Source organism: Capra hircus, chromosome 29 (genome assembly GCF_001704415.2).
Source record: "Capra hircus breed San Clemente chromosome 29, ASM170441v1, whole genome shotgun sequence".
Taxonomy (NCBI): Eukaryota; Metazoa; Chordata; class Mammalia; order Artiodactyla; family Bovidae; genus Capra; species Capra hircus.
The window spans coordinates 45,188,857-45,215,226 of record NC_030836.1 but is presented as its reverse complement, the minus strand read 5'-3'; the positions used below and the strand labels follow the sequence as shown (position 1 = coordinate 45,215,226).

General features: G+C 41.1%; 1 protein-coding gene across 12 annotated transcripts in view; it reads right to left on the bottom strand.

Moving 5' to 3' along the window:
• The window catches only part of LOC102180829 (CAAX prenyl protease 2), a 90,670-nt gene that overhangs the window by 32,733 nt on the left and 31,567 nt on the right, over positions 1 to 26,370 (bottom strand). For 5 of the 12 annotated variants that reach the window (XR_001917487.1, XM_018043118.1, XM_018043120.1 and 2 more), the window contains 4 exons: positions 18,627 to 18,736; positions 6,309 to 6,392; positions 1,907 to 1,962; positions 957 to 1,028 (listed from right to left, as the gene is read on the bottom strand). The exons of 2 other annotated variants lie outside the window; for them this stretch is intronic. Coding sequence is in view for 8 of the 10 variants with exons in the window: in XM_018043118.1 (XP_017898607.1) it covers positions 957 to 1,028; positions 1,907 to 1,962; positions 6,309 to 6,392; positions 18,627 to 18,736 (322 nt within the window). In the remaining 2 variants the exon portion in view is untranslated. Of the gene's footprint in view, positions 1 to 956; positions 1,029 to 1,906; positions 1,963 to 6,308; positions 6,393 to 18,626; positions 18,737 to 26,370 lie in introns of those variants that run through there. 5 more of the 12 variants (XM_018043123.1, XM_018043124.1, XM_018043125.1 and 2 more) reach the window with 3 other exon arrangements.

Genomic DNA, 26,370 nt, shown 5'->3' with positions numbered 1-26,370 from the left:
TTAATAAACCTTTCCCCCTTTCTGTAAACTAATCAGGTCACCCAGGGAAATATGTCCATAAACACTGGCTTAGAGGCTTAAACTCTTTCAGTAAATCTATGATAGCAAGCTGTCTACCTGCAGGGATTGTATGATGCTAGAAGATTACTAAAGAAAGATATGGGATGAGGGTTTTATTTCCTGCAAATATTAAAGAATAAACATATTCTAACTGGAGAGGTAATTTTGAGCAAGAGTAAGAAAACAGATTGAGAAACCACAGGCAGCCTCTTCAAGCCTTAAGGCCCTATGGCTGCCAGTATTGATTCAGGGCATATAAGCAGAGGCAGAAACTACTAAAGAAAGAATAAATTAGTTGGACTTAAACATAAGTTAGGCGTTGTCTTGCTATAATTCATGTTCACTTTGGATTCTGCAGTAATTGGATAGCACAGGAAGGCAAAGCACAGGGTTCTATTCCATTTATTTTCCACCTCCTCCATGGATTTTTTTTTTTTTTTTTGTAGTCTGAAAAAGGTGGAGGCGGGAACAAAGATGATTTCTAAGCCTATGTAAAATGCTAACACACAAACAATAATATACAAAGAATTCCTTTGTATTCATAGTATCTCTCTACCCAAGAGTGCAAGTAACCTTTTAAAGTCATTTCTCTTTTCTCATGCCTAAATGGAATCAGAATTAGCAGAGTTTGTTTTGATTCATTCACAGAAGAAATTAAGGCATGGAGAGATGAAGGAACATGCCTGCCCTCAGGTAAATAAGAATACATCCCGGAGCCAGGAATAATAATAGTTTTCAATACAGATAGCTTAAATTTTTTTACTTTCACTTTTCTTACAGAGAATCTGACACTTGGCACAAAGAATTGACAACTGAGACCATTTTCAATTTCTGCCCACATTCATACTCATAATAAGAGTAAAACATGGAGCGTGACAACAAGGCTTCCCCTTCACCTCAGGTAATGTTGACAGTTTACGACAAGAGCAATTCCATTCGACAGGTTCAAAGCAGGTTCACTCTCTGCCCTGCAAAGTAAAGAAAAGCTAAGCCATATCTTAAAGACTCTAAGACCAATTTCTGCCTGATACAAATTTTGGCCCATTAGCACCAATTCCAGAGATGACTGAAATTTGGTAACCAATTAACCAAGGGGAACGGGCTTCCCTGATAGCTCAGTTGGTAAAGAATCTGCCTGCAACGCAGGAGACCATGGTTTGATTCCTGGGTCAGGAAGATCCCCTGGAGAAGGGATAAGCTACCCACTCCAGTATTCCTGGGCTTCCCTTATGGCTCAACTGGTAAAGAATCCACCTGCAATGCGAGAGACCTGGGTTCAATCCCTGGGTTGGGAAGATCCCCTGGAGAAGGGAAAGGCTGCCCATTCCAGTATTCTGGCCTAGAGAATTCCATGGACTGCATAGTCCATGGGGTTGCAAAGAGTTGGACACAACTGAGTGACTTTCACTTCACTAACCAAGGGGAATGGCACAGTGGTCTGCCAATGTAGGAGACTCAAGAGATACAAGTTTGATCCCTGGGTCAGGAAGATCCCCTGGAATAGGAAATGGCAACCCAATACAGTATTCTCTCCTGGGAAATTCCATGTACAAGGAAGTCTGGCTGGCTACAGTCCATGAGGTCACAAAGAGCTGGATACAACTGAGTGACTGAGCACACACAACCAAGAGAAAATGGTCCAGTGAAAGGGAAAGGCATGAAAGGGTTAATCTACTTATTCATTAAAAACTAATCTAGAATAAGAAAATGTGGGGGTCTTGGAAAATAAGTTTCAAAGTGACTTTGAGTCAAGAAATCAAACTGTGAACCCACTGGAAATAGGACAATAATAACAGAAAAACTGTAGAACCATTGCATAAACTTAAGTCAGGGATTAAGGACTTACCCAAAGATCTCCACAGAGAGGATTCCATTTACCTTTACACTGAAATTAAATCTAATCTGAAAAATAAATGGGGTGTGATATTTAACATGAACCAGAACAAGGATTAAAACTTCCATACTCAATTCCTAAAGAAGATACTCTTTATATCATCTTCCCCTCCTCCACAGCAATTTCCCTAAACATAGTTAACATCTGTCTGTGTTCAAATTCTGAATCCTAAATACACTGAGTTCTACCTTAGAATTCTAATTAGTCACAGATTATGTACATCATGCAAAACGCTGGGCTGGATGAAGCACAAGTTGGAATCAAGACTGCTAGGAGAAATATCAATAACCTCAGATATGCACATGACACCACCCTTAAGGCAGAAAGTGAGGAAGAACTAAAGAGCCTCTTGATGAAAGTGAAAGAGGAGAGTGAAAAGTTGGCTTAAAACTCAACATTCAAAAAACTAAGATCATGGCATCCAGCCCCATCACTTTATGACAAAGAGATGGGGAAACATTGGAAACAGTGAGAAACTTTATTTTGGGGAGCTCCAAAATCACTGCAGATGGTGACTGCAGCCATGAAATTAAAAGATGCTTGCTCCTTGGAAGAAAAGCTATGACCGATCTAGTTCAATTCAGTCGCTCAGTCGTGTCCGACTCTTTGTGACCCCATGAATGACAGCACACCAGGCCTCCCTGTCCATCACCAACTCCCGGAGTTCACTCAGATTCACGTCTATCAAATCAGTGATGCCATCCAGCCATCTCATTCTCGGTCGTCCCCTTCTCCTCCTGCCCCCAATCCCTCCCAGCATCAGAGTCTTTTCCAATGAGTCAACATTTTGCATGAGGTGGCCAAAGTACTGGAGTTTCAGCTTTAGCATCATGACCAACCTACACAACATATTAAAAAGCAGAGACAATACTTTGCCAACAAAGGTCCATCTAGTCAAAGCTATGGTTTATCCAGTAGTCATGTATGGATGTGAGAGTTGGACTATAAAGAAAGCTGAGCGCAGAAGAATTGATGCTTTTGAACTGTGGGGTTGGAGCAGTCTCTTGAGAGTCCCTTGAACTGCAAGAAAATCCAACCAGTCCATCCTAAAGGAAATCAATCCGGAATATTCATTGGAGGGACTGATGCTGAAGCTAAAACTCCAAACTTTGGCCACCTGGCCACTTGATGCAAAGAGCTGACTCATTTAAAAAGACCCTGATGCTGGGAAAGACTTAAGGTGGGAGGAGAAGGGGATGATAGAGGATGAGATGGTTGTATGGCATCACCAACTCGATGGACATGAGTTTGATTAAGCTCCAGGAGTTGGTAAGAGACAGGGAATTCTGTCATGCTGCCGTCATGGGGTTGCAGAGTCGAACCCTATTGAACAATTTATGATTATACAGTGGAAGTGAGAAATAGATTTAAGGGCCTAGATCTGATCGATAGAGTGCCTGATGAACTATGGAATGAGGTTCGTGACATTGTGCAGGAGACAGGGATCAAGACCATCCCCATGGAAAAGAAATGCAAAAAAGCAAAATGGCTGTCTGGGGAGGCCTTACAAATAGCTGTGGAAAGAAGAGAGGCGAAAAACAAAGGAGAAAAGGAAAGATATAAGCCTCCAAATGCAGATCCAAAGAATAGCAAGAAGAGATAAGAAAGCCTTCTTCAGCGATCAATGCAAAGAAATAGAGGAAAAGAACAGAATGGGAAAGACTAGAGATCTTTTCAAAAAAATTAGAGATACCAAGGGAACATTTCATGCAAAGATGGGCTCGATAAGGGACAGAAATGGTATGGACCTAACAGAAGCAGAAGATATTATTGAGAAGAGGTGGCAAGAATACACAGAAGAACTGTACAAAAAATATCTTCATAACCCAGATAATCATGATGATGTGATCACTCATCTAGAGCCAGACATCCTGGAATGTGAAGTCAAGTGGGCCTTAGAAAGCATCACTACGAACAAAGCTAGTGGAGGTGATGAAATTCCAGTAGAGCTATTTCAAATCTGAAAGATGATGCTGTGAAAGTGCTGCACTCAATATGCCAGCAAATATGGAAAACTCAGCAGTGGCCACAGGACTGGAAAAGGTCAGTTTTCATTCCAATCCCAAAGAAAGGCAATGCCAAAGAATGCTCAAACTACCGCACAATTGCACTCATCTCACATGCTAGTAAAGTAATGCTGAAAATTCTCCAAGCCAGGCTTCAGCAATACATGAACCGTGAACTCCCTGATGTTCAAGCTGGTTTTAGATAAGGCAGAGGAACCAGAGATCAAATTGCCAACATCCACTGGATCATGGAAAAAGCAAGAGCGTTCTGGAAAAACATCTATTTCTGCTTTATTGACTATGCCAAAGCCTTTGACTGTGTCGATCACAATAAACTGTGGAAAATTCTGAAAGAGATGGGAATACCAGGCCACCTGACCTGCCTCTTGAGAAATCTGTATGCAGGTCAGGAAGCAACAGTTAGAACTGGACATGGAACAACAGACTGGTTCCAAAAAGGAAAAGGAGTACGTCAAGGCTGTATATTGTCCCCCTGCTTATTTAACTTATATGCAGAGTACATCATGAGAAACACTGGACTGGAAGAAACACAAGCTGGAATCAAGACTGCCGGGAGAAATACCAATAACCTCAGATATGCAGATGACACCACCCTTATGGCAGAAAGTGAAGAGGAACTAAAAAGCCTCTTGATGAAAGTGAAAGTGGAGAGTGAAAAAGTTGGCTTAAAGCTCAACATTCAGAAAACGAAGATCATGGCATCCGGTCCCATCACTTCATGGCAAATAGATGAGGAAACAGTGGAAACAGTGTCAGACTTTATTTTGGGGGGCTCCAAAATCACTGCAGATGGTGACTGCAGCCATGAAATTAAAAGACGCTTACTCCTTGGAAGGAAAGTTATGACCAACCTAGATAGCATATTCAAAAGCAGAGACATTACTTTGCCGACTAAGGTCCCACGAGTCAAGGCTATGGTTTTTCCTGTGGTCATGTATGGATGTGAGAGTTGGACTGTGAAGAAGGCTGAGCGCCGAAGAATTGATGTTTTTGAACTGTGGTGTTGGAGAAGACTCTTGAGAGTCCCTTGGACTGCAAGGAGATCCAACCAGTCCATTCTGAAAGAGATCAACCCTGGGATTTCTTTGGAGGGAATGATGCTAAAGCTGAAACTCCAGTACTTTGGCCACCTCATGCAAAGAGTTGACTCATTGGAAAAGACCCTGATGCTGGGAGGGATTGGGGGCAGGAGGAGAAGGGGACGACCGAGGTGAGATGGCTGGATGGCATCACTGACTTGACGGACGCGAGTCTGAGTGAACTCTGGGAGTTGGTGATGGACAGGGAGGCCTGGCGTGCTGTGATTCATGGTGTCGCAAAGAGTCGGACACGACTGAGCGACTAAATTGAACTGAACTGATGAGGAAATATTACCCTTTGTCCTCTACTGTTCTCCTAATGTTTCTCTTCTCCCCTTCTTAAAGAGCTATCCGTTTCTCTCTCTATTGCTTCCATTGTTTTCATATATGGAAACTCCATGCTTTTTTCTTTGTTTTTTCTTCTCCTATCCCCATCAGACTCTTATGTTCTCCCTCCAGTTTACTTTACTGTTGTAATTATTTTCTACCTTCAACCTATATTTTTTCTTTCTCCATAATATCATGAGTAATAAGAGACTCTAGAGCCAGACTGTCTCCTTTCAAATTGTGGCTCTGCAAGTTATTTAACATCTGTGCCACAGTTTCCTGGGCTGTAAAATGGGAATGATGATGATAAAACCTACTCCACAAGGGGTACTGGGAGAGCTGAATGAATGAATATGAGGTGAACACTTGGACTAGAGATTGGCTAAAAATAAATACTGAATCTTGCTTAAGACAGAAATAGGAGGAAACCTGCAAGAAAAACAGGGGAAGTTACACAGCACACTTTATTGCTGTGACTTTATAAGCATTTCTAACTACAGGTAATAACAAAAACTTTAGCTCTCCTGAGTTTAAAGTCAGAATTTCCTTATTTACTCTTATAGGCACTTTAGAAAAGAAGGAGATAATCAGCAGTTTATTATCCAGGTTTAAAAGAAAAAAGAAGCACAGAGGAGGGAAACGAGGTATTCAAAGTGATACAATAAAACACTAAGGCAGTGAAAATATGAATCTAAAACAAAGTTCTCTCTATATCCACAGGCTCTCAAAGATGTCACATGGCCAATACCAAGCCTGCCTTAGAGATACAGGAACCAAACCAATTCAATATTAAAACTTTTAATCACTGTCATAAAAAGAAAGAGAACCAATGAGATGCTCCCATGCCCTACAGAGTAGAGGTCTTTTAAAAACACATGACTTAAACAAGAGAGTCATTATTGTGCAAAAAGAACCGCTTACCTTGGGGGGCACAGTGATGATTTTGCGTAAAAAATTCTTTATAACCAGACTATCTGTCATCAAAGTCCTGGGCTTTACATCAGCCTATAACAAAAACATCCACCATATAAGCACAAACTCAAGGGCACAAATGAATTAAATTATATTTCTTCTTATAAAACTAACTACACCTCAGAAAGCTTTTCAGACATCCAGGGGGAAAAAAGTAATTTAGATTGGAGCTGAGAAGAGTAATCCTAGCTTAAGTCTACTATCCTAATAAGGGTCAATCTGTATTAAGAATTTCAGTGGGGCTTTCCTGGAGGCTCAGTGGTAAAGAATCCACCTGCCAATGCAGAAGAAATGGGTTCAATCCCTGATCCGGGAATATCCCACAGGCCATGGAGCAAATAAGCCCGAGCACCATGACTGCTGAGCCTGTGCTCTAGAGCCCAGGCACTGCCACTCCTGAAGCTCATGTGCTTTAGAGCCTGCACTCCACTCCAACAGAAGTCACCGCCAATTAGCCCACGCACCACAACTAGAGAGTAGCTCTTGCTTGCCACTACTAGAGAGAAGCCCATATCAGCAATGAAAACTCAGCACAGCCAAAAATAAATATATAAAATTTTAAAAACCAAAGAATCTCAATGGAGTCAAAGGAGCAGACATTAAAGAGAACCTATTTTTAAACCTTAATCTGTTCATCCAAACATTTATTTTTAAGGAAAAGCTGTAAAGCAGAAGCTCAAAAGTAAGAAGGTCTGTGTTCTATGAAAGTGAATGAAAGCGAGATTGAACCCAGGTCTCCCATGCATAGAAGATGGATTGAGCCACAAGGGAAGCCCTCCATTAAAAAAAACAAAAAGATTCAAAGAGATTAAACAACCTTGCCAAGTTCTTGCTGATCTGGCTCGAAAGCTTTAGGTTTAACCACTTTCCTGTACTACAACCCAGTGATCGAATTCGGATCTCCCACATTGCAGGAGGATTCTTTACCAGCTGAGCCACAAGGGAAGCCCAAGAACACTGGAGAGGGTATCCTATCCCTTCTCCAGAAGATCTTCCTGACCCAGGAATTGAACTGGGGTCTCCTGCATTGCAGGCGAATTCTTTACCAACTGAGCTATCAGGGAAGCTCTTTACATTTAATATAATGTCCTTAAAACCATAGTTAGAAGGTATCTCCTAAAAACTAGATAAGTTAAAGAAGAGGAAATAGAGTCAGAAATCAGTAAGTTTTTATTAGTGGCTCAGATAATACAGACTCATATACTAGGTACATATTAAAGGAGAAAAAAGGTCCCAGATCTCAAAATCTCAACACAATAAAGAAAAAAACATGCAAATAGCTAATAAAGAAGAATAAACTACTATAATGCTTTGTTATAAGTTCACTGAAAAAAAGATCAATAACTGTGCAATGGGTGGGGATGATTAGAATAATATTATAAAAATATTTGAAAATATTAGAAAAATGGATGGGGATTATTAGAAAATCTGTAAACAAATCTGGGATTATTAACGTGTAAGTAGCAGTAGTTAAACACTAACTGTAGCATACATACCACAGTCATATCCTTGTTTTTAAAATGTTTATTATAAAATGTTCAAATGCAGAAAAGCAATGGTCTCTTTAAAGCATTTTCCATACTTAACACTTCAAAAACAACTTCTTGGAACAGTTTCAAACTTCTGTAACCTTAGTGATTATAGCGTGTATCATATAAAGGGCTTAATTATATCTAGCAGTAAGGCAACCAAACAAGTGAAAGTTCCTTGAAAAGCTACCAGGGAGGGTCTACAATTAATAATGATGGGAACTATCATTTACTGAACACCTGCTACATCCCAAGCAGTTTACATACAAGTAGAAGATATCCCCATTTCATGGGTGAGGATAATGAGACTAAAGAAGCTAATTAATTTGTCCAAGGTCACACGTAGCTAATTAACTGACAGAATTGGGAGTCAAACCTAGATCTGAGAACTCCAAAGCCCACCATTCACTATACAATGCTACCTCTCCAAGAAAGCTCATTTTCTGTACATAGCTATCTGAATCAGATATTATGTAATCTATCATTATTTCTTATGGAACCTTATGGGCAGTGCTTACATATGATTACTGAATATGTATATGTATGTATTCATTGATAAAATACTTAATGTTTATTATGTGCCTAAGTTTATAGAGATAAGTAAAACCATCTCTAAATTTGAAGAGGTTACACTTAAGTAGAAGAGAAAGATGAAATAAATAATTTATGTGATAACGTGAAGAAGCTTTATGATTTAAACATATAAGACAAGCTAAAAAAATACACAGGAATGACTGGCACCTAATCCAGACTGAGAATATAAAGTGAAATAATGTCAGGTCAGCAGAGGATAGTTAACACAAAACAAATAGCTCCTTTTAAGACCTACTCATAAATTATTGAGAGAAAGAGAGATGGGAGGAGGGAGGAAGAGACACTACACAGTCTTTTACAGCCAGTACCCCAGGCCTAATGTGCCTCAGAAACAGTGAACTTATATGTTATCAGGAAAAAACATATGCTGCCAGTCCTGGGCAGCAGAAATTACCACTGAGTCATGTTTCAGTCATTACCCTTAAATGACAAGTCTAATCATATGATAGATTATGGGAGGTATTTTATATTTTTAAATATACACTTATCACAATAAACTGCGGAAAATTCTGAACGAGATGGGAATGCCAGACCACCTGACCTGCCTCTTGAGAAACCTAAATGCAGGTCAGGAAGCAACAGTTAGAACTGGACATGGAACAACAGACTAGTTCCAAACAGGAAAAGGAGTACATCAAGGCTGTATATTGTCCCCCTGATTATTTAACTTATATGCAGAGTACATCATGAGAAACACTGGACTGGAAGAAACACAAGCTGGAATCAAGACTGCCGGGAGAAATACCAATAACCTCAGATATGCAGATGACACCACCCTTATGGCAGAAAGTGAAGAGGAACTAAAAAGCCTCTTGATGAAAGTGAAAATGGAGAGTGAAAAAGTTGGCTTAAAGCTCAACATTCAGAAAACAAAGATCATGGCATCTGGTCCCATCACTTCATGGCAAATAGATGGGGAAACAGTGGAAACAGTGTCAGACTTTATTTTGGGGGGCTCCAAAATCACTGCAGATGGTGATAGCAGCCATGAAATTAAAAAGACACTTACTCCTTGGAAGGAAAGTTATGACCAACCTAGATAGCATGTTGAAAAGCCGAGATACTACTTTGCCAGCAAAGGTCCTTCTAGTCAAGGCTATGGTTTTTCCAGTGGTCATGTATTGATGTGAGAGTTGGACTGTGAAGAAGGCTGAGTGCTGAAGAATTGATGTTTTTGAACTGTGGTGTTGGAGAAGACTCTTGAGAGTCCCTTGGACTGCAAGGAGATCCAACCAGTCCATCCTAAAGGAGACCAGTCCTGGGTGTTCATTGGAAGGACTGATGCTGAAGCTGAAACTCCAGTACTTTGGCCACCTCATGCGAAGAGTTGACTCATTGGAAAAGACCCTGATGCTGGGAGGGATTGGGGGCAGGAGGAGAAGGGGACGACCGAGGATGAGATGGTTGGATGGCATCACCGACTCGATGGACATGAGTTTGAGTGAACTCCGGGAGTTGGTGATGGACAGGGAGGCCTGGCGTGCTGTGATTCATGGGGTGGCAAAGAGTCGGACACGACTGAGTGACTGAACTGAACTGATGCAGTTATGGGCTCTATATGACTTTATAAGAGAATGTCAGTCAGTGTCTCTTTCTTTGCTTAAATAGGTAAGTACTCAGATGATGGATAATAAGAGAAACAGAGATAGATATGTTTTTATGTCTATATATATATATATATCTAGTCATTGTATCATTTACTATTATAACAAAAATGAATACAAAAATGGATAAATCTGTCAAGACCGTGCAAAATCAAATTGTTTTTGGAAGGACGTATTACCCAGCCTAATAGACTCCAAGGTGCAGGACTGAGCACAAACACAAAACCCAGCAACCTTTTTTTTGACCACCTGGCACATGTGCATGTGGGATCTCAGTTTCCAGACCAGGGATTCAATGCACGGCCCCTGCAGTGGGAGCACTGGAAGTGCAGCGTTTTCACCACTGGACCACCAGGGAAGTCCAGCATCTTTCTTAAATGAAGTTTTCCCTCAGTCTTCCCTGGAATTAGCTTTCCCCACATGCCCAAAGCAGTGGATCACTTGTTGCCGCCTTTTCACAGATGTCTCCATTCACCAGCCTTTGCTGTAAACCTTGCTACCTGACCCTTCTCCCCACCTGAAGTATACACGTATGATGAAATCTTTTCACGACCTCCCCTTTTCCTCTCCCCATTCTCTTCATTCTAGTATCTGTCTAAAAGCTGCACAGTATCGAAGACAATGAGACAGAACAGAACAAATGCTTTCAGGAATCCTTGGTCCTCTGAGGTTATACTACTCTTACTTCTCCCCACCGACTGATTAACTGGCACTAAGCGCAACTGTCCTCTGTACTCTAAGTCCTGTCATCATCTTGGTTGACTTCCACATCCAAGCAGATGACCAGTCTAAGTGAGAACTTAGTTCCAAAATTCTCTGACCTCCTCAACTCCAGTGACCTTGACCTCTACTTATTTCCAATCACCAATTTCCACAGCCAGACTGGAGGTGTACCATTCTAGAAACCTTAAACTGAAACGTCCCACTCTGATGTGGAAAGATATGAACCCAGACATGCACCCTGATTAAGTCAAATTATCTGTGCTCTCAATGTACACTTTGACTTTCTTGAGAGAAACACTGCTTTTGCAATAGGGAAAAAAAAGAAAGAAATTTTATCACTCTGATGATAATTTTTTATTCTTTCATCTCTGAACTCCTTACACCCAGAAAATATCTCTATTACACTGTATTGTAATTATTTGTTTACTTATCTATCATTTCCTTGATATTCCTAGATTGCAAGTTCCTTGGGATCAAGTAACATCTTGCGACTCTTTCTAGGACAGTGAAGCTATAGTGAACAAACAGAGGTATCTAACGGAATGAATAAATATTGAAATAGCACTGATCAATATGAGTCAGACTTTGATTCAGATTCTGTCACTTAACTATGGAATGACCTTGGGAAAGACAGTCAAATTCTCTGAAATTCTTGTCCTAGCCACTTCATAGAGTTGTCAGGAGGCTTAAATAATACATATGCTAGGTCTAAGAATTATCACTTTTTGTTCAGACTGAGTAAAACACATGATTTCCTTTTCCAGCACTGTTTTCCTTGGTTCACTGGAATCAAGTGGCTTTTGGTTTTGTTTTTTTTTTTCCGCTACCTGACAGGTCAGGTCAGGGGTGGCCGAGAGGAGACACCCTGCTCCCGAGGTCAGGGCGGCAGCCAGGAGGAGATACCCCACGTCCGAGGCCAGTGGCGGCCGGGAGGAGACACCCTGTGTCCGAGGTCGGGGTGGCCGGGAGGAGACACCCCACGTCTGAGGTCAGGGGCGGCCGGGAGAAGCCACCTCACGCCCGAGGCCAGGGGCAGCAGCTGGGAGAAGCCACCTCATGCCCGAGGCCAGGGCCCGCAGCCGAGAGGAGCAACCCTAGGAGTGGTGGCTGCGCAGGAGGAGGGCCTAGAGGAGCTATCCCACATTAAAGGTCAGGAACGGTGGTAGTAAGGAGATACACCTCATCCAAGGTAAGGAGCAGCGGCTGTGCCTTGCTGGAGCAGCCGTGAAGAGATACCCCCACGTCCAAGGTAAGAGAAACCCAAGTAAGATGGTAGGTGTTGCAAGAGGGCATCAGAGGGCAGACACACTGAAACCATACTCACAGAAAACTAGTCAATCTAATCACACTAGGACCACAGCCTTGTCTAACTCAATGAAACCAAGCCATGCCTGCGGGGCAACCCAAGACGGGCGGGTCATGGTGGAGAGGTCTGACAGAAAGTGGTCCACTGGAGAAGGGAATGGCAAGCCACTTCAGTATTCTTGCCTTGAGAACCCCATGAACAGTATGAAAAGGCAATATGATAGGATACCAAAAGAGGAACTCCCCAGGTCATTAGGTGCCCAATATGCTACTGGAGATCAGAGGAGAAATAACTACAGAAAGAACGAAGGGATGGAGCCAAAGCAAAAACAATACCCAGTTGTGGATGTGACTGGTGATAGAAGCAAGATCCGATGCTGTAAAGAGCAATATTGCATAGGAACCTGGAATGTCAGGTCCATGAATCAAGGCAAATTGGAAGTGGTCAAACAAGAGATGGCAAGGGTGAACGTCGACATTCTAGGAATCAGAGAACTAAAATGGACTGGAATGGGTGAATTTAACTCAGATGACCATTATATCTACTACTGTGGGCAGGAATCCCTCAGACGAAATGGAGTAGCCATCATAGTCAACAAAAGAGTCCGAAATGCAGTACTTGGATGCAATCTCAAAATGACAGAATGATCTCTGTTCATCTCCAAGGCAAACCATTCAATATCACAGTTATCCAAGTCTATGCCCCAACCAGTAATGCTGAAGAAGCTGAAGTTGAACGGTTTTATGAAGACCTACAAGACCTTTTAGAACTAACACCCAAAAAAGATGTCCTTTTCATTATAGAGGACTGGAACGCAAAAGTAGGAAGTCAAGAAACACCTGGAGTAACAGGCAAATTTGGCATTGGAATGTGGAATGAAGCAGGGCAAAGACTAATAGAGTTTTGCCAAGAAAATGCACTGGTCATAGCAAACACTCTCTTCCAACAACACAAGAGAAGACTCTACACATGGACATCACCAGACGGTTAACACCAAAATCAGATTGATTATATTCTATGCAGCCAAAGATGGAAAAGCTCTATACAGTCAACAAAAACAAGACCAGGAGCTGACTGTGGCTCAGATCATGAGCTCCTTATTGCCAAATTCAGACTTAACTTGAAGGAAGTAGGGAAAACCGCTAGACCATTCAGGTATGACCTAAATCAAATCCCTTATGATTATACAGTGGAAGTGAGAAATAGATTTAAGGGCCTAGATCTGATAGACAGAGTGCCTAATGAACTATGGAATGAAGTTCGTGACACTGTGCAGGAGACAGGGATCAAGACCATCCCCATGGAAAAGAAATGCAAAAAAGCAAAATGGCTGTCTGGGGAGGCCTTACAAATACCTGTGAAGAGAAGAGAGGCTAAAAGCAAAGGAGGAAAGGAAAGATATAGGCATCTAAAAGCAGAGTTCCAAAGAATAGCAAGAAGAGATAAGAAAGCCTTCTTCAGCGATCAATGCAAAGAAATAGAGGAAAACAACAGATTGGGAAAGACTAGAGATCTCTTCAAGAAAATCAGAGATACCAAGGGAACATTTCATGCAAAGATGGGCTCGATAAGGGACAGAAATGGTATGGACCTAACAGAAGCAGAAGATATTAAGAAGAGGTGGCAAGAACACACAGAAGAACTGTACAAAAAAGATCTTCACAACCCAGATAATCATGATGATGTGATCACTAATCTAGACATCTTGGAATGTGAAGTCAACTGGGCCTTAGAAAGCATCACTACGAACAAAGCTACTGGAGGTGATGGAATTCCAATTGAGCTGTTTCAAATCCTGAAAGATGATGCTGTGAAAGTGCTGCACTCAATATGCCAGCAAATATGGAAAACTCAGCAGTGGCCACAGGACTGGAAAAGGTCAGTTTTCATTCCAATCCCAAAGAAAGGCAATGCCAAAGAATGCTCAAACTACCGCACAATTGCACTCATCTCACATGCTAGTAAAGTAATGCTGAAAATTCTCCAAGCCAGGCTTCAGCAATACATGAACCGTGAACTCCCTGATGTTCAAGCTGGTTTTAGAAAAGGCAGTGGAACCAGAGATCAAATTGCCAACATCCACTGGATCATGGAAAAAGCAAGAGCGTTCCAGAAAAACATCTATTCCTGCTTTATTGACTATGCCAAAGCCTTTGACTGTGTGGATCACAATAAACTGTGGAAAATTCTGAAAGAGATGGGAATACCAGGCCACCTGACCTGCCTCTTGAGAAATCTGTATGCAGGTCAGGAAGCAACAGTTAGAACTGGACATGGAACAACAGACTGGTTCCAAATAGGAAAAGGAGTACGTCAAGGCTGTATATTGTCCCCCTGCTTATTTAACTTATATGCAGAGTACATCATGAGAAACACTGGACTGGAAGAAACAAAAGCTGGAATCAAGACTGCCGGGAGAAATACCAATAGCCTCAGATATGCAGATGACACCACCCTTATGGCAGAAAGTGAAGAGGAACTAAAAAGCCTCTTGATGAAAGTGAAAGAGGAGAGCGAAAAAGTTGGCCTAAAGCTCAACATTCAGAAAACGAAGATCATAGCATCTGGTCCCATCACTTCATGGCAAATAGATGAGGAAACAGTGGAAACAGTGTCAGACTTTATTTTGGGGGCTCCAAAATCACTGCAGATGGTGATAGCAGCCATGAAATTAAAAGATGCTTACTCCTTGGAAGGAAAGTTATGACCAACCTAGATAGCATATTCAAAAGCAGAGACATTACTTTGCCGACTAAGGTCCCACGAGTCAAGGCTATGGTTTTTCCAGTGGTCATGTATGGATGTGAGAGTTGGACTGTGAAGAAGGCTGAGCGCCGAAGAATTGATGTTTTTGAACTGTGGTGTTGGAGAAGACTCTTGAGAGTCCCTTGGACTGCAAGGAGATCCAACCAGTCCATTCTGAAAGAGATCAACCCTGGGATTTCTTTGGAGGGAATGATGCTAAAGCTGAAACTCCAGTACTTTGGCCACCTCATGCGGAGAGTTGACTCATTGGAAAAGACTCTGATGCTGGGAGGGATTGGGGGCAGGAGGAGAAGGGAATGACCGAGGATAAGATGGCTGGATGGCATCACGGACTCGATGGATGTGAGTCTGGGTGAACTCCGGGAGATGGTGATGGACAGGGAGGCCTGGCGTGCTGCAATTCATGGGGTCGCAGAGAGTCGGACACGACTGAGCGACTGAACTGAACTGAACTGACAATAATAGTTTTATAACTATTGTTGCCCTTCTTCAGTCATTAAGTCCTCTCCGATTCTTTGCAACCCCATGGACTGCATCATGCCAGGTTCCTCTGTCCTCCACTATCTCCCAGAATTTGCTCAGATTCAAGAAATGCAATAAGGCAAAGTAGTTTTCTGAGGGGGCCTTACAAATAGCCGAGAAAAGAAGAGAATCAAAATGCAAAGGAGAAAGAAAAAGATATACTCATCTGAATGCAGAGTTCCAAAGAATAGCAAGGAGAGATAAAAAGCCTTCCTAAGTGAACAGTGCAAAGAAATAGAGGAAAACAATAGAATGGGAAAGACGAGGGATCTCTTCAAGAAAATTACAGATACCAAGGGAATATTTCATGCAAATATGGGCACAAAAAAGGATAGAAACATCAAGGACTTAACAGAAGCAGAAGATATTAAGAGGTGGCAAGAAAACACAGAAGAACGGTACAGAAAAGGTCTTAATGACCTGGATGACTACAATGGTGTGGTCATTCATCTGCAGTGTGAGGTCAAGCAGGCCTTAGGAAGCATTACTACAAACAAAGCTAGTGGAGGTGATGGAATTCCAGCTGAGATATTTCAGATCCTAAAAGATGACACTGCTAAAGTGCTACACTCAATATGCTAGCAAGTTTGGAAAACTAAGCAGTGGCCACTGGACTGAAAAGGTCGGTTTTCATTCCACTCCCAAAGAAGGACAATGCCAAAGAATGTTCAAGCAAAAGTGACAGTGAAAGTCCCTGACTCTGCCACCCCATGGACTATACAGTCCATGGAATTCTCCAAGTCAGAATACTGGAGCGGTAGCCTTTACCTTCTCCAGGGGATCATCCCAACCCAGGGATCGAACCCAGGTCTCCTGCATTGCAGGCAGATTCTTCACCACCTGAGTCACAAGGGAAACCCAAGAATGTTTGAACTACCGTACAATTGTGCTCATTTCACATGCTAGCAAGGTAATGCTCAAAATCCTTCAAGCTAGGCTTCAACAGTACATGAACTGAGAACTTCTAGATGTACAAGCTGGATTTAGAAAAGGCAGAGGAATCAGAGATCAAACTGCCAACATCCTTTGGAACATGGAGAGAGCAAGGGAATTCCAGAAAAACATCTACTTCTGCTTCATTGACTATGCTAAAGACTATGCTAAATCACAACAAACTGTGGAAAATTCTTAAAGAGATGGGAATACCAGACCACCTTACCTGTCTCCTGAGAAACCTGTATTTGGGTCAAGAAGCAACAGTTAGAACCAGACATGGAACAATGGACTGGTTCAAACTGGGAAAGGAGTATGTCAAGACTGTCTGTTGTCATCCTGCTTATTTAACTTACAGGCAGAGGATATCACATGAAATGCGGGGCTGGATGAATCACAAACTGGAATCAAGACTGCCAGGAGAAATACCAACAACCTCAGATATGCAGATACCACCACCCTAATGGCAGAAAGTGAAAAGGGACTAAAGAGCCTCTTGATGAAAGTGAAAGGGAGTGACAAAGGTGACTTAAAACTCAATATTCAAAAAAACAAAGATCATGGCATCCAGTCCCATCACTTCATGGCAAATAGATGGGGAAACATAGACTTTATTTTCTTGCGCTCCAAAACCACTGCAGATGGTGACTGCAGCCATGAAATTAAGAGAAATTAAAAGCTCCTTCGAAGAAGAGCTATGACAAATCTATACAGTGTGCGAAAAAGCAGAGACATCACTTTGCCAACAAAGGTCCATATAGGCAAAGCAATGGTTTTTCCAGCAGTCATGTATGTATGTGAGAGTTGGACCATAAAAAAGGCTGAGCTGATGCTTTTGAACTGTGGTGCTGGAGAAGACTCTTGAGAGTCTCTTGGACAGCAAGGAGATCAACCCAGTCAATCCTAGAGGAAATCAAGCCTGAATATACATTGGAAGGACTGATGCTGAAGCTCCAATACTTTGGTCATCTGATGGGAAGAACTGACTCACTGAGAAAGACCCTGATGCTGGGAAAGACTGGAAGCAGGAGAAGAAGGGGGTGACAGAGGATGAGATGGTTGGGTGGCATCACTGACTCAATGGACATGAGTTTGAGCAAACTCCAGGAGGAAGTGAAGGAAAGAGAAACCTGGAATGCTGCAGTCCATGGGATTGCAAAGAGTTGGACACGACTGAGGGACTGGACAACAACATGTCCATTGAGTCAGTGATGCTAGTCAATCATCTCATCCTCTGCTGCCCCATCCTCCTTTTGCCTCTGTTTGACTAACCATTAACTGCTCCAAATTGTTTACCCTTCATTCCCCTAAACACGATATGGCACATCCAGGGATATCTACTGTCCTGATACCATGTTCATTTCCTTTTAGAAGAAGGATATAATTGTTCCAACATGGAGAACAGCCTCCCACGTGCTTTTGGGGAGAGTGTTTAATGTATTCTTTGTCTCCACCAGTTCAAAGAAAGGGAAGATCAGAGAATTGATAATGGGAATGGAGGACTCAATTGTCACTCTCACAAATCTGGGCTACAAATAAATCAATAAAAATCTTTAAACCAACCTAATAAAAATATTTAAATAGGTTCCGCAATGGGCATCCATTCTTGCTTTCTTCTTCAGGAGGTCCAAAATCAAACAATGGTTTATTTCAGTGGTTCTCAAATTCACCTGCACATTAGGAATTATCCGGGATTCTAAAAATATTCCAAAGCCCAGGCCACACCTCTTATGGACCGGATTGTATTCCCCTAAATTCATCTGTCGCAGCCTTAGCCACCATTTTGACTTATTTGGAGACAGGGCCTTAGGGATGTCATAAGGTTAAATGAGGTCATAAGTGCAGACCTCTAATCTGGTAGGACTGTCTATGTAAGAAGAGGAAGAGACACCAGAAAGCTCTCGCTCCACATATGTACAGAGGAAAGATCATGTGAGCAAATGGTGACACGATACCTTGAACTTGGACTTCTAACTTCATGAAGAAGCATGAGAAAATAAGTTTCTGTTGTTTAAGCCACCCAACACACGGTATTTTTTTTTTATGGCAGCCCAAGCAGACTAATCCAACACCCAAGACCAATTACATCACAACCTCTTAGAGTAGAACACAAACATCACTATTTTCAAAGCTTCCAAGTGATTTAAAATCTGTTCAGGGAAGTCTGGGAACCAATGCCTTATTTCAACTTTGTTCTATAAAGGACCTAAGCTTTTCTTTCCTGTTATTACATTTGTAGAAAAATAAGAATCAAAACACCATTAATTTATAGAACCACAGCAAAACTTGCCTCAAAAATCATCTGGAAGGGTCTTAGCCCTGATGCGTCCTGAGAATGGCCGGCCTCCTCTGAAGTCCAATTCAGGTTCGCAAAGAATCCAGGCAGTACGGATTGCATATCTGTATGAGGAGAAATGGCAACAACAGAGAACAAGCAGTTTGGATAAGCACCAGAGATACTGGAGTTGTCCATTAAACTGATGAACCAAGTAGGCTTTTCCCTGATGACAAGATAATCTGCAGAATTTTAAATACAACTGGAAATGGCTATGAATCAGCAAACTGAGGAACATTTAGAATTACTTTACGGGGTTAAGACATTTAATCTCATGTTTTCAATTTTACAGCAATTGAAAATTCACTAAATCAATTTGTATTTTCAGTTCATTTCCACAGGTCATATCCAATGCCAGAAATCTTCTGAGCTGCTAGTTCTAACTGATGGTCTTACAGTTTTTAATAAATCAGTTCAGTTCAGTTGCTCAGTCGTGTCCAACTCTTTGCGACCCCATGAATCACAGCACGCCAGGCCTCCTTGTCCATCACCAACTCCAGGAGTTCACCCAAACTCATGTCCATCAAGTCGCTGATGCCATCCAGCCATCTCATCCTCTGTTGTCCCCTTTTCCTCCTGCCCCCAATCCCTCCCAGCATCAGGTCTTTTCCAATGAGTCAACTCTCCGCATGAGGTGGCCAAAGTATTGGAGTTCCAGCTTCAGCATCAGTCCTTCCAAATGGACTGGTTGTAGCTCCTTGCAGTTCAAGGGACTCTCAAGTCTTCTCCAACACCATGGTTCAAAAGCATCAATTCTTTGGCGCTCAGCTTTCTTCACAGTCCAACTCTCACATCCATACATGACCAATGGAAAAAACATAGCCTTGACTAGATGAACCTTTGTTGGCAAAGCAATGTCTCTGCTTTTGAATATGCTATCTAGGTTGGTCATAACTTTCCTTCCAAGGAGTAAGCGTCTTTTAATTTCTGCAATCACCATCTGCAGTGATTTTGGAGTGCCAAAAAATGAAGTCTGACACTGTTTCCACTGTTTCCCCATCTATTTGCCATGAAGTGATGGGACCAGATGCCATGATCTTCGTTTTCTGAATGCTGAGCTTTAAGCCAACTTTTTCACTCTCCACTTTCACTTTCATCAAGAGGCTCTTTAGTTCTTCCTCACTTTCTGCCAAAAGGGTGGTGTCATCTGCATATCTGAGGTTATTGATATTTCTCCCGGCAATCTTGATTCCAGCTTGTGCTTCTTCCAGCCCAGTGTTTCTCATGATGTACTCTGCGTACAAGTTAAATAAGGAAGGTGACAATATACAGCCTTGATGTACTCCTTTTCCTGTTTGGAACCAGTCTTTTGTTCCATGTCCAGTTCTAACTGTTGCTTCCTGACCTGCATTTAGGTTTCTCAAGAGGCAGGTCAGGTGGCCTGGTATTCCCATCTCTTTACGAATTTTCCACAGTTTATCGTGGTCCACACAGTCAGAGGCTTTGGCATAGTCAATAAAGCAGAAATAGATGTTTTTCTGGAACGCTCTTGCTTTTTCCATGATCCTGTGGATGTTGGCAATTTGATCTCTGGTTCCACTGCCTTTTCTAAATCCAGCTTGAACATCTGGAATTTCACAGTTCACGTATTGCTGAAGCCTGCCTTGGAGAATTTTGAGCATTACTTAACTAGCGTGTGAGATGAGTGCAATTGTGCAGTAGCTTGAGCATTCTTTGGCATTGCCTTTCTTTGGGATTGGAATGAAAACTGACCTTTTCCAGTCCTGTGGCCACTGCTGAGTTTTCCATATTTGCTGGCATATTGAGTGCAGCGTTCACAGCATCATCTTTCAGGATTTGAAATAGCTCAACTGGAATTCGATCACCCCCACTAGCTTTGTTCATAGTGATGCTTTCTAAGGCCCAGTTGACTTCACGTTTCAGGATGTCTGGCTCTAGGTGAGTGATCACACCATCAAAATTATTTGAGTCGTGAAGATCTTTTTTGTACAGTTCTTCTGTGTATTCCTGCCACCTCTTCTTAATATCTTCTGCTTCTGTTAGGTCCATACCATTTCTGTCCCTTATCGAGCCCATCTTTGCATGAAATGTTCCCTTGGTATCTCTGATTTTCTTGAAGAGATCTCTAGTCGTTCCCATTCTGTTGTTTCCCTCTATTTCTTTGCATTGATCGCTGAAGAAGGCTTTCTTATCTCTTCTTTGCTATTCTTTGGAACTCTGCATTCAGATGCTTGTATCTTTCCTTTTCTCCTTTGTTTTTTGCCTCTCTTCTTTTCACAGGTATTTGTAAGGCCTCCCCAGACAGCCATTTTGATTTCTTGCATTTCTTTTGCATGGGGATGGTCTTGATCCCTGTCTCCTGCACAATGTCACGAACCTCCATCCATAGTTCATCAGGCACTCTGTCTATCAGATCTAGGCCATTAAATCTATTTCTCACATCACTGTTTAATAATACAAATCCAGTAAGTGAGCTAACTTAGAACTTAAAGGAGAAAAATTCAAGAATGGCCCTCTCAGTTACTGATCTAACACTGTATGGTCTGTCCTTTAAGAGGTAGTCTTTAACAAAGAAAAGCAAACTCTCGCTAATTTAATTGTCAATTAACTACTTGGTATATTTATATACATCAATTTAGAACTCTTTACACAAAGCATCAGCGTGTCCTGGATCATAGTCAACAAACAGAACCTCAAAGAATGCCCTATCTTTCCTACTTTATGTACTCTGGCAGTAATATTATAAGGGGAAAAAAATTTTCTCATTTTATAAAATGCCTTCCCTTAGTCCCCAACTACAATAGTGTTAAATGGAAAATTAAATATGAATAAAGATATATCAGTCTCTACAAGTTTTACTTTATAAATGAGGCTGACAATGTTGATACTACACAAGAATTCAACTTTAAAATTTTAATAATAAAATATATCCTATAATAATGGCACAACTTTTTTCTAAAGCATTCATACTATGTATCTAATAAAGTTTTAACCATCTCAGAAAGTATGAACTTTACCATGATCAAGTTCTAGCTACCGATCTTGAAGGTGAAGTCTCTCAGTTATGTCCGACTCTTTGCGACCCTGTGGACTGTAGCCTACCAGGCTCCAAATACTGGAGTGGGTTGCCATTTCCTTCTCCAGGGGATCTTCCCGACCCAGGGATCGAACCCAGGTCTCCCGCGTTGAAGGCAGACGCTTTAACCTCTGAGCCACCAGGGAAGCTACCAATCTTAATGGGTACTATTTTTCTTGCCATTAGTTTGTTTTTCAAGGACAATTCAGTCACAAAACCCAAGATAATATGGCAGCAAGGTTATGCTGCATTGAAGTTTAATGAAGTTGGCACTAAACCAGGATGAGTTGCATCAGTCCTTGGTTTTACCACTGACTGATTTTCTGACCTAGAGCAACGCCCTTTTTTTTTTTTTTCTGTGATTCAATTATCTTTCTGTAAAATAAGAAAAAAATTTCCTGAATCCTATAAAGTAGTAATACAATACAGAATGGGGAAAACAAATGTAGATACATGAGGAAAAGTTTTGTCAATAAATTGGAATTCTCTAGAAATCTTAACAATTTCCTTTAAGAATGAGTAGCTATTTGGGGGGAAATCAATTTTTATTAATCAAACCAGTCAATCCTCAAGGAAATCAGTCCTGAATTTTCATGGCTGCAGTCACCATCTGCAGTGATTTTGGAGCCCAAGAAAATAAAGTCTGTCACTGTTTCCATTGTTTACCCATCTATTTGCTATGAAGTGATGGGACTGGATGCCATGATCTTAGTTTTTTGAGTGTTGAGTTTTAAGCTACCTTTTTCACTCTCCTCTTTCACTTTCATCAAGAGGCTCTTTAGTTCCTCTTCACTTTCTGCCATTACAGTGGTGTCATCTGCATATTGACATTGTTGATATTTCTCCTGGCAATCTTGATTTCAGCTTGTGATTCATCCAGCCTGGCATTTCACATGATGTACTCTGCATATAAGTTAAATAAGCAGGGTGACAATATACAGCCTTGACATACTCTTTTCCCAATTTGAACCAGCTTGTTGTTCCATGTCTGGTTCTAACTGTTGCTTCTTGAGCAAAATACAGGTTTCTCAGGAGACAGGTAAGGTGGTCTGGTATTCTCATCTCTTTAAGAATTTTCCACAGTTTGTTGTGATCCACACAGTCAAAGCCTTTAGCATAGTCAATGAAGCAGATGTTTTTCTGGAATTCCCTTGCTTTTTCTATGATCCAATGGATGTTGGCAATTTGATCTCTGGTTCCTCTACCTTTTCTAAATCCAGCTTGAACATCTGAAAGTTCTCATTTCACGTACGGTTGAAGCCTGGTTTGGAGAATTTTGAGCATTACTTTGTTAGCGTGTGAAATAAGCTCAATTGTACGGTAGTTTGAACATTCTTTGGCATTGTCCTTCTTTGGAAGTGGAATGAAAACTGACCTTTTCCAGTCCTGTAGCCACTGCTGAGTTTTCCAAACTTGCTGGTATATTGAGTGCAGCACTTTAAGAGCATCATCTTTTAGGATTTGAAATAGCTCAGCTGGAATTCCATCACCTCCACCTGCTTTGTTTGTAGTAATGCTTCCTAAGGCCCACTTGACTTCATGCTCCAAGATGTCTGGCTCTAGGTGAATGATCACATCATTGTGGTTATCTGGGTCATTCACATCTTTTCTGTATAGTTCTTCTTTGTATCCTTGCCACCTCTTCTTAATCTCTTCTGTTTCTATTAGGTCCATACCATTTCTGTCCTTAATTGTGCCCATCTTTGCATGAAATGTTCCCTTGGTATCTTTAATTTTCTTGAAGAGATCTCTAGTCTTTCCTCTATTTCTCTGCATTGTTCACTTAGGAAGGCTTTCTTATCTCTTCTTGCTATTGTTTGGAATGCTGCATTCAGATGGGTATATCTTTCCTTTCTCCTTTGCCTTTAGTTTCTCTTCTTTTCTCAGCTATTTGTAAGGCCTCCTCAGACAACCATTTTGCCTTGTTGCATTTCTTTTTCTTGGGGATGGTTTGATCATTGCCTCCTGTGTAATGTTACAAATCTCCATACACAGTTCTTCAGGCACTCTGCCTATCAGATCTAATCCCTTGAATCTATTTGTCATTTCCCCTACATAATCATAAGTGATTTGATTTAGGTCATTCCTGAATGGCCTAGTGGTTTTCCCTACTTTCTTCAATTTATGTCTGAATTTTGCAATAAGGAATTCATGATCTGAGCCACAGTCAGCTCCCAATCTTGTTTTTGCTGACCATATAGAGCTTCTCCATCTTTGGCTACAAAGAACAGAATCAATCTGGTTTTGATACTGACCATCTGGTGATGTCCATGTGTAGAGTCGTCTCTTGTGTTGTTGGAAGAGGGTGTTTGCTATGACCAGTGTATTCTCTTCGCCTTTGCCCTGCTTCGTTTTGTATTCCAAGGTATACATTTGTACTTCATTTTGTACTCTGTTTTGTATTCTTCCCCGATCTTCAGAAATGAAAAAGAGAGACCGTCCACAGTGGTAAGTAAGGACAAGAGATGTCCCATGTTTGGGGCATGGACTGGAAAAAAAACATGGGGCCAATGTTGCAACACCAACAGGTTTAAAAGCAAGAGCCACAGCGGCCACAGATGGAACAAAACATGAACAAAACCCAAAGATTTGGTACTCGTCTACCTGAGGGTCGGTTACAAGTCAAGTGATGCTAGCAGCAGCATCAGTGATGCAGAATAAGGGCCTTGGAGCCATGGAATGTAAATGCAGATGAGACTCAGAACAGTATATTCTATTAAGATACAAGAGCTTTTTTATCTTGCCACTTAAGCAAAGTTTTAGTCCAAGATATATCCCTTGCCGATAAGGGCTCAGCAATCCAGAGAAACTCCTACTGGAAGGCTGCAATGTAGGATGTGTTCAGGACAAAGGGATCATGAACAATCAGCTCTTAACTAAAAATTACCAACCAACAAAGACCAATAACATGAAAAATATGACACATATCAACCAACAGAGAGAGCGTATACCAGAGGAAACAGAATTAATAAAATAACCTGAAAGGAACTTTAAAATAAGTGCTCTAGGACTTGCCTGGTGGTATAGTGGATAGGAGTTCATCTGCCATTGCAAGGGACATAGGTTTGATCCCTTGTCCAAGAAGATTCCACTTGCTGCAGAGCAACCAAGCCCATGAGCCACAACAACTGAGTCCTTGTGCCCTAGAGTCCACGACTTTTTGTTAAAAATAGCCCTCGCGTGGGATGATTTGAGAGAACAGCATTGAAACATGTATATTATCATATGTGAAACAGATCGCCAGTCCAGGTTCGATGCATGAGACAGGGTAGGGTGCTCAGGGCTGGTGCACTGGGATAACTCAGAGGGGTGGGATGGGGAGAGAGGTGGGAGAGGGATTCAGGATGGGGAACACATGTACACCCATGGCTGATTCATGTGAATGTATGGCAAAAACCACCACAATACTGTAAAGTAATTAGCCTCCAATTAAAATTTTAAAAAAAAAGTAGCACTCACTCACTACAATTAGAGAAAGTCCATGCGCAACAACAAAGACCCAGCATGCCAAAAATAAACAAGTAAATATTTTTAAAAAGAAAATAGTTGCCCTATATTTTATATCCTCAAATATAAAAAGAAGTCATGAAATAAGAATACACTGCCATATTAAACAGAAAGCAATGGCAAAAAACTCTATTAGAAATCTTGGAAATTAAAGATAGTGTTTGAAATGAAAGCCCTATGGATGGCAGATACTCTAAAAGAGCATATTTTAAAAGGAGAAGGAAATGGCAACCCACTCCAGTGTTCTTGACTGGAGAATCCCAGGGACAGCAGAGCCTGGTGGGCTGCTGTCTATGGGGTTGCACAGAGTCGGACATGACTGAAGTGACTTAGCAGCAGTTGAAAGTTCGTAGAAGCATGACTCATAATAGGAAAAAGTGGAAACAACCCAAATGTCCAACAATGTTGAAGAGATTAACAAAACATGGAATATTATTCAGCCATAGGAAGAAATGAAGTACTATTACATGCTACATACTAACATGAATGAATCTTGAAAACATTATGCTTCATTAAGACAGACACAAAAGGCCACATATTATTTTATTTATATGAAATATCTAAAATAGGCAAATCCATAAAGACAGGAAGTAGATTAGTATTTGCCAAAGGACAGGGGGTAGGGGTAAGAGGAATGACTGCTAATGGGTACAGGATTTCTTTCAGGGATGATGAAAATGTAATGTTATGAATAGCAATGATAGTTGTACAACTTTGTGCATATACTTAAAACCTCTAAATTGTACACTTTAAAATGGTATATTTTATGACATGTGAATTATGTATCAATTAAAAGGAAAAGATAAAAGACATTAAGAATAACTTTAAAAGACAAAAACACTAAAAAAATTAAAATTAAAAAAATTTCAGAATAAATAATGACTGAACCACACAGCTAAACATATCACAATGAAACCCAGAATAACAAGGATAAAGAGGAAACCCTAAAAGCTACAAAAGAGAATCAAATTAGCCAAAAGAAACATGAGTTAGACTTCTCATCAACAATGCCAGATGCCAGAGGATAACTGAGTACTATTTTCAAACATCTGAAGGAAATTAACTTTGAATCTGGACTTTTAGAGAGCCAAACTACCATTAAAGAATGAGAAACTTAAAATGTTTCTATTCCATCAGTTCAGTTGTCCAACTCTT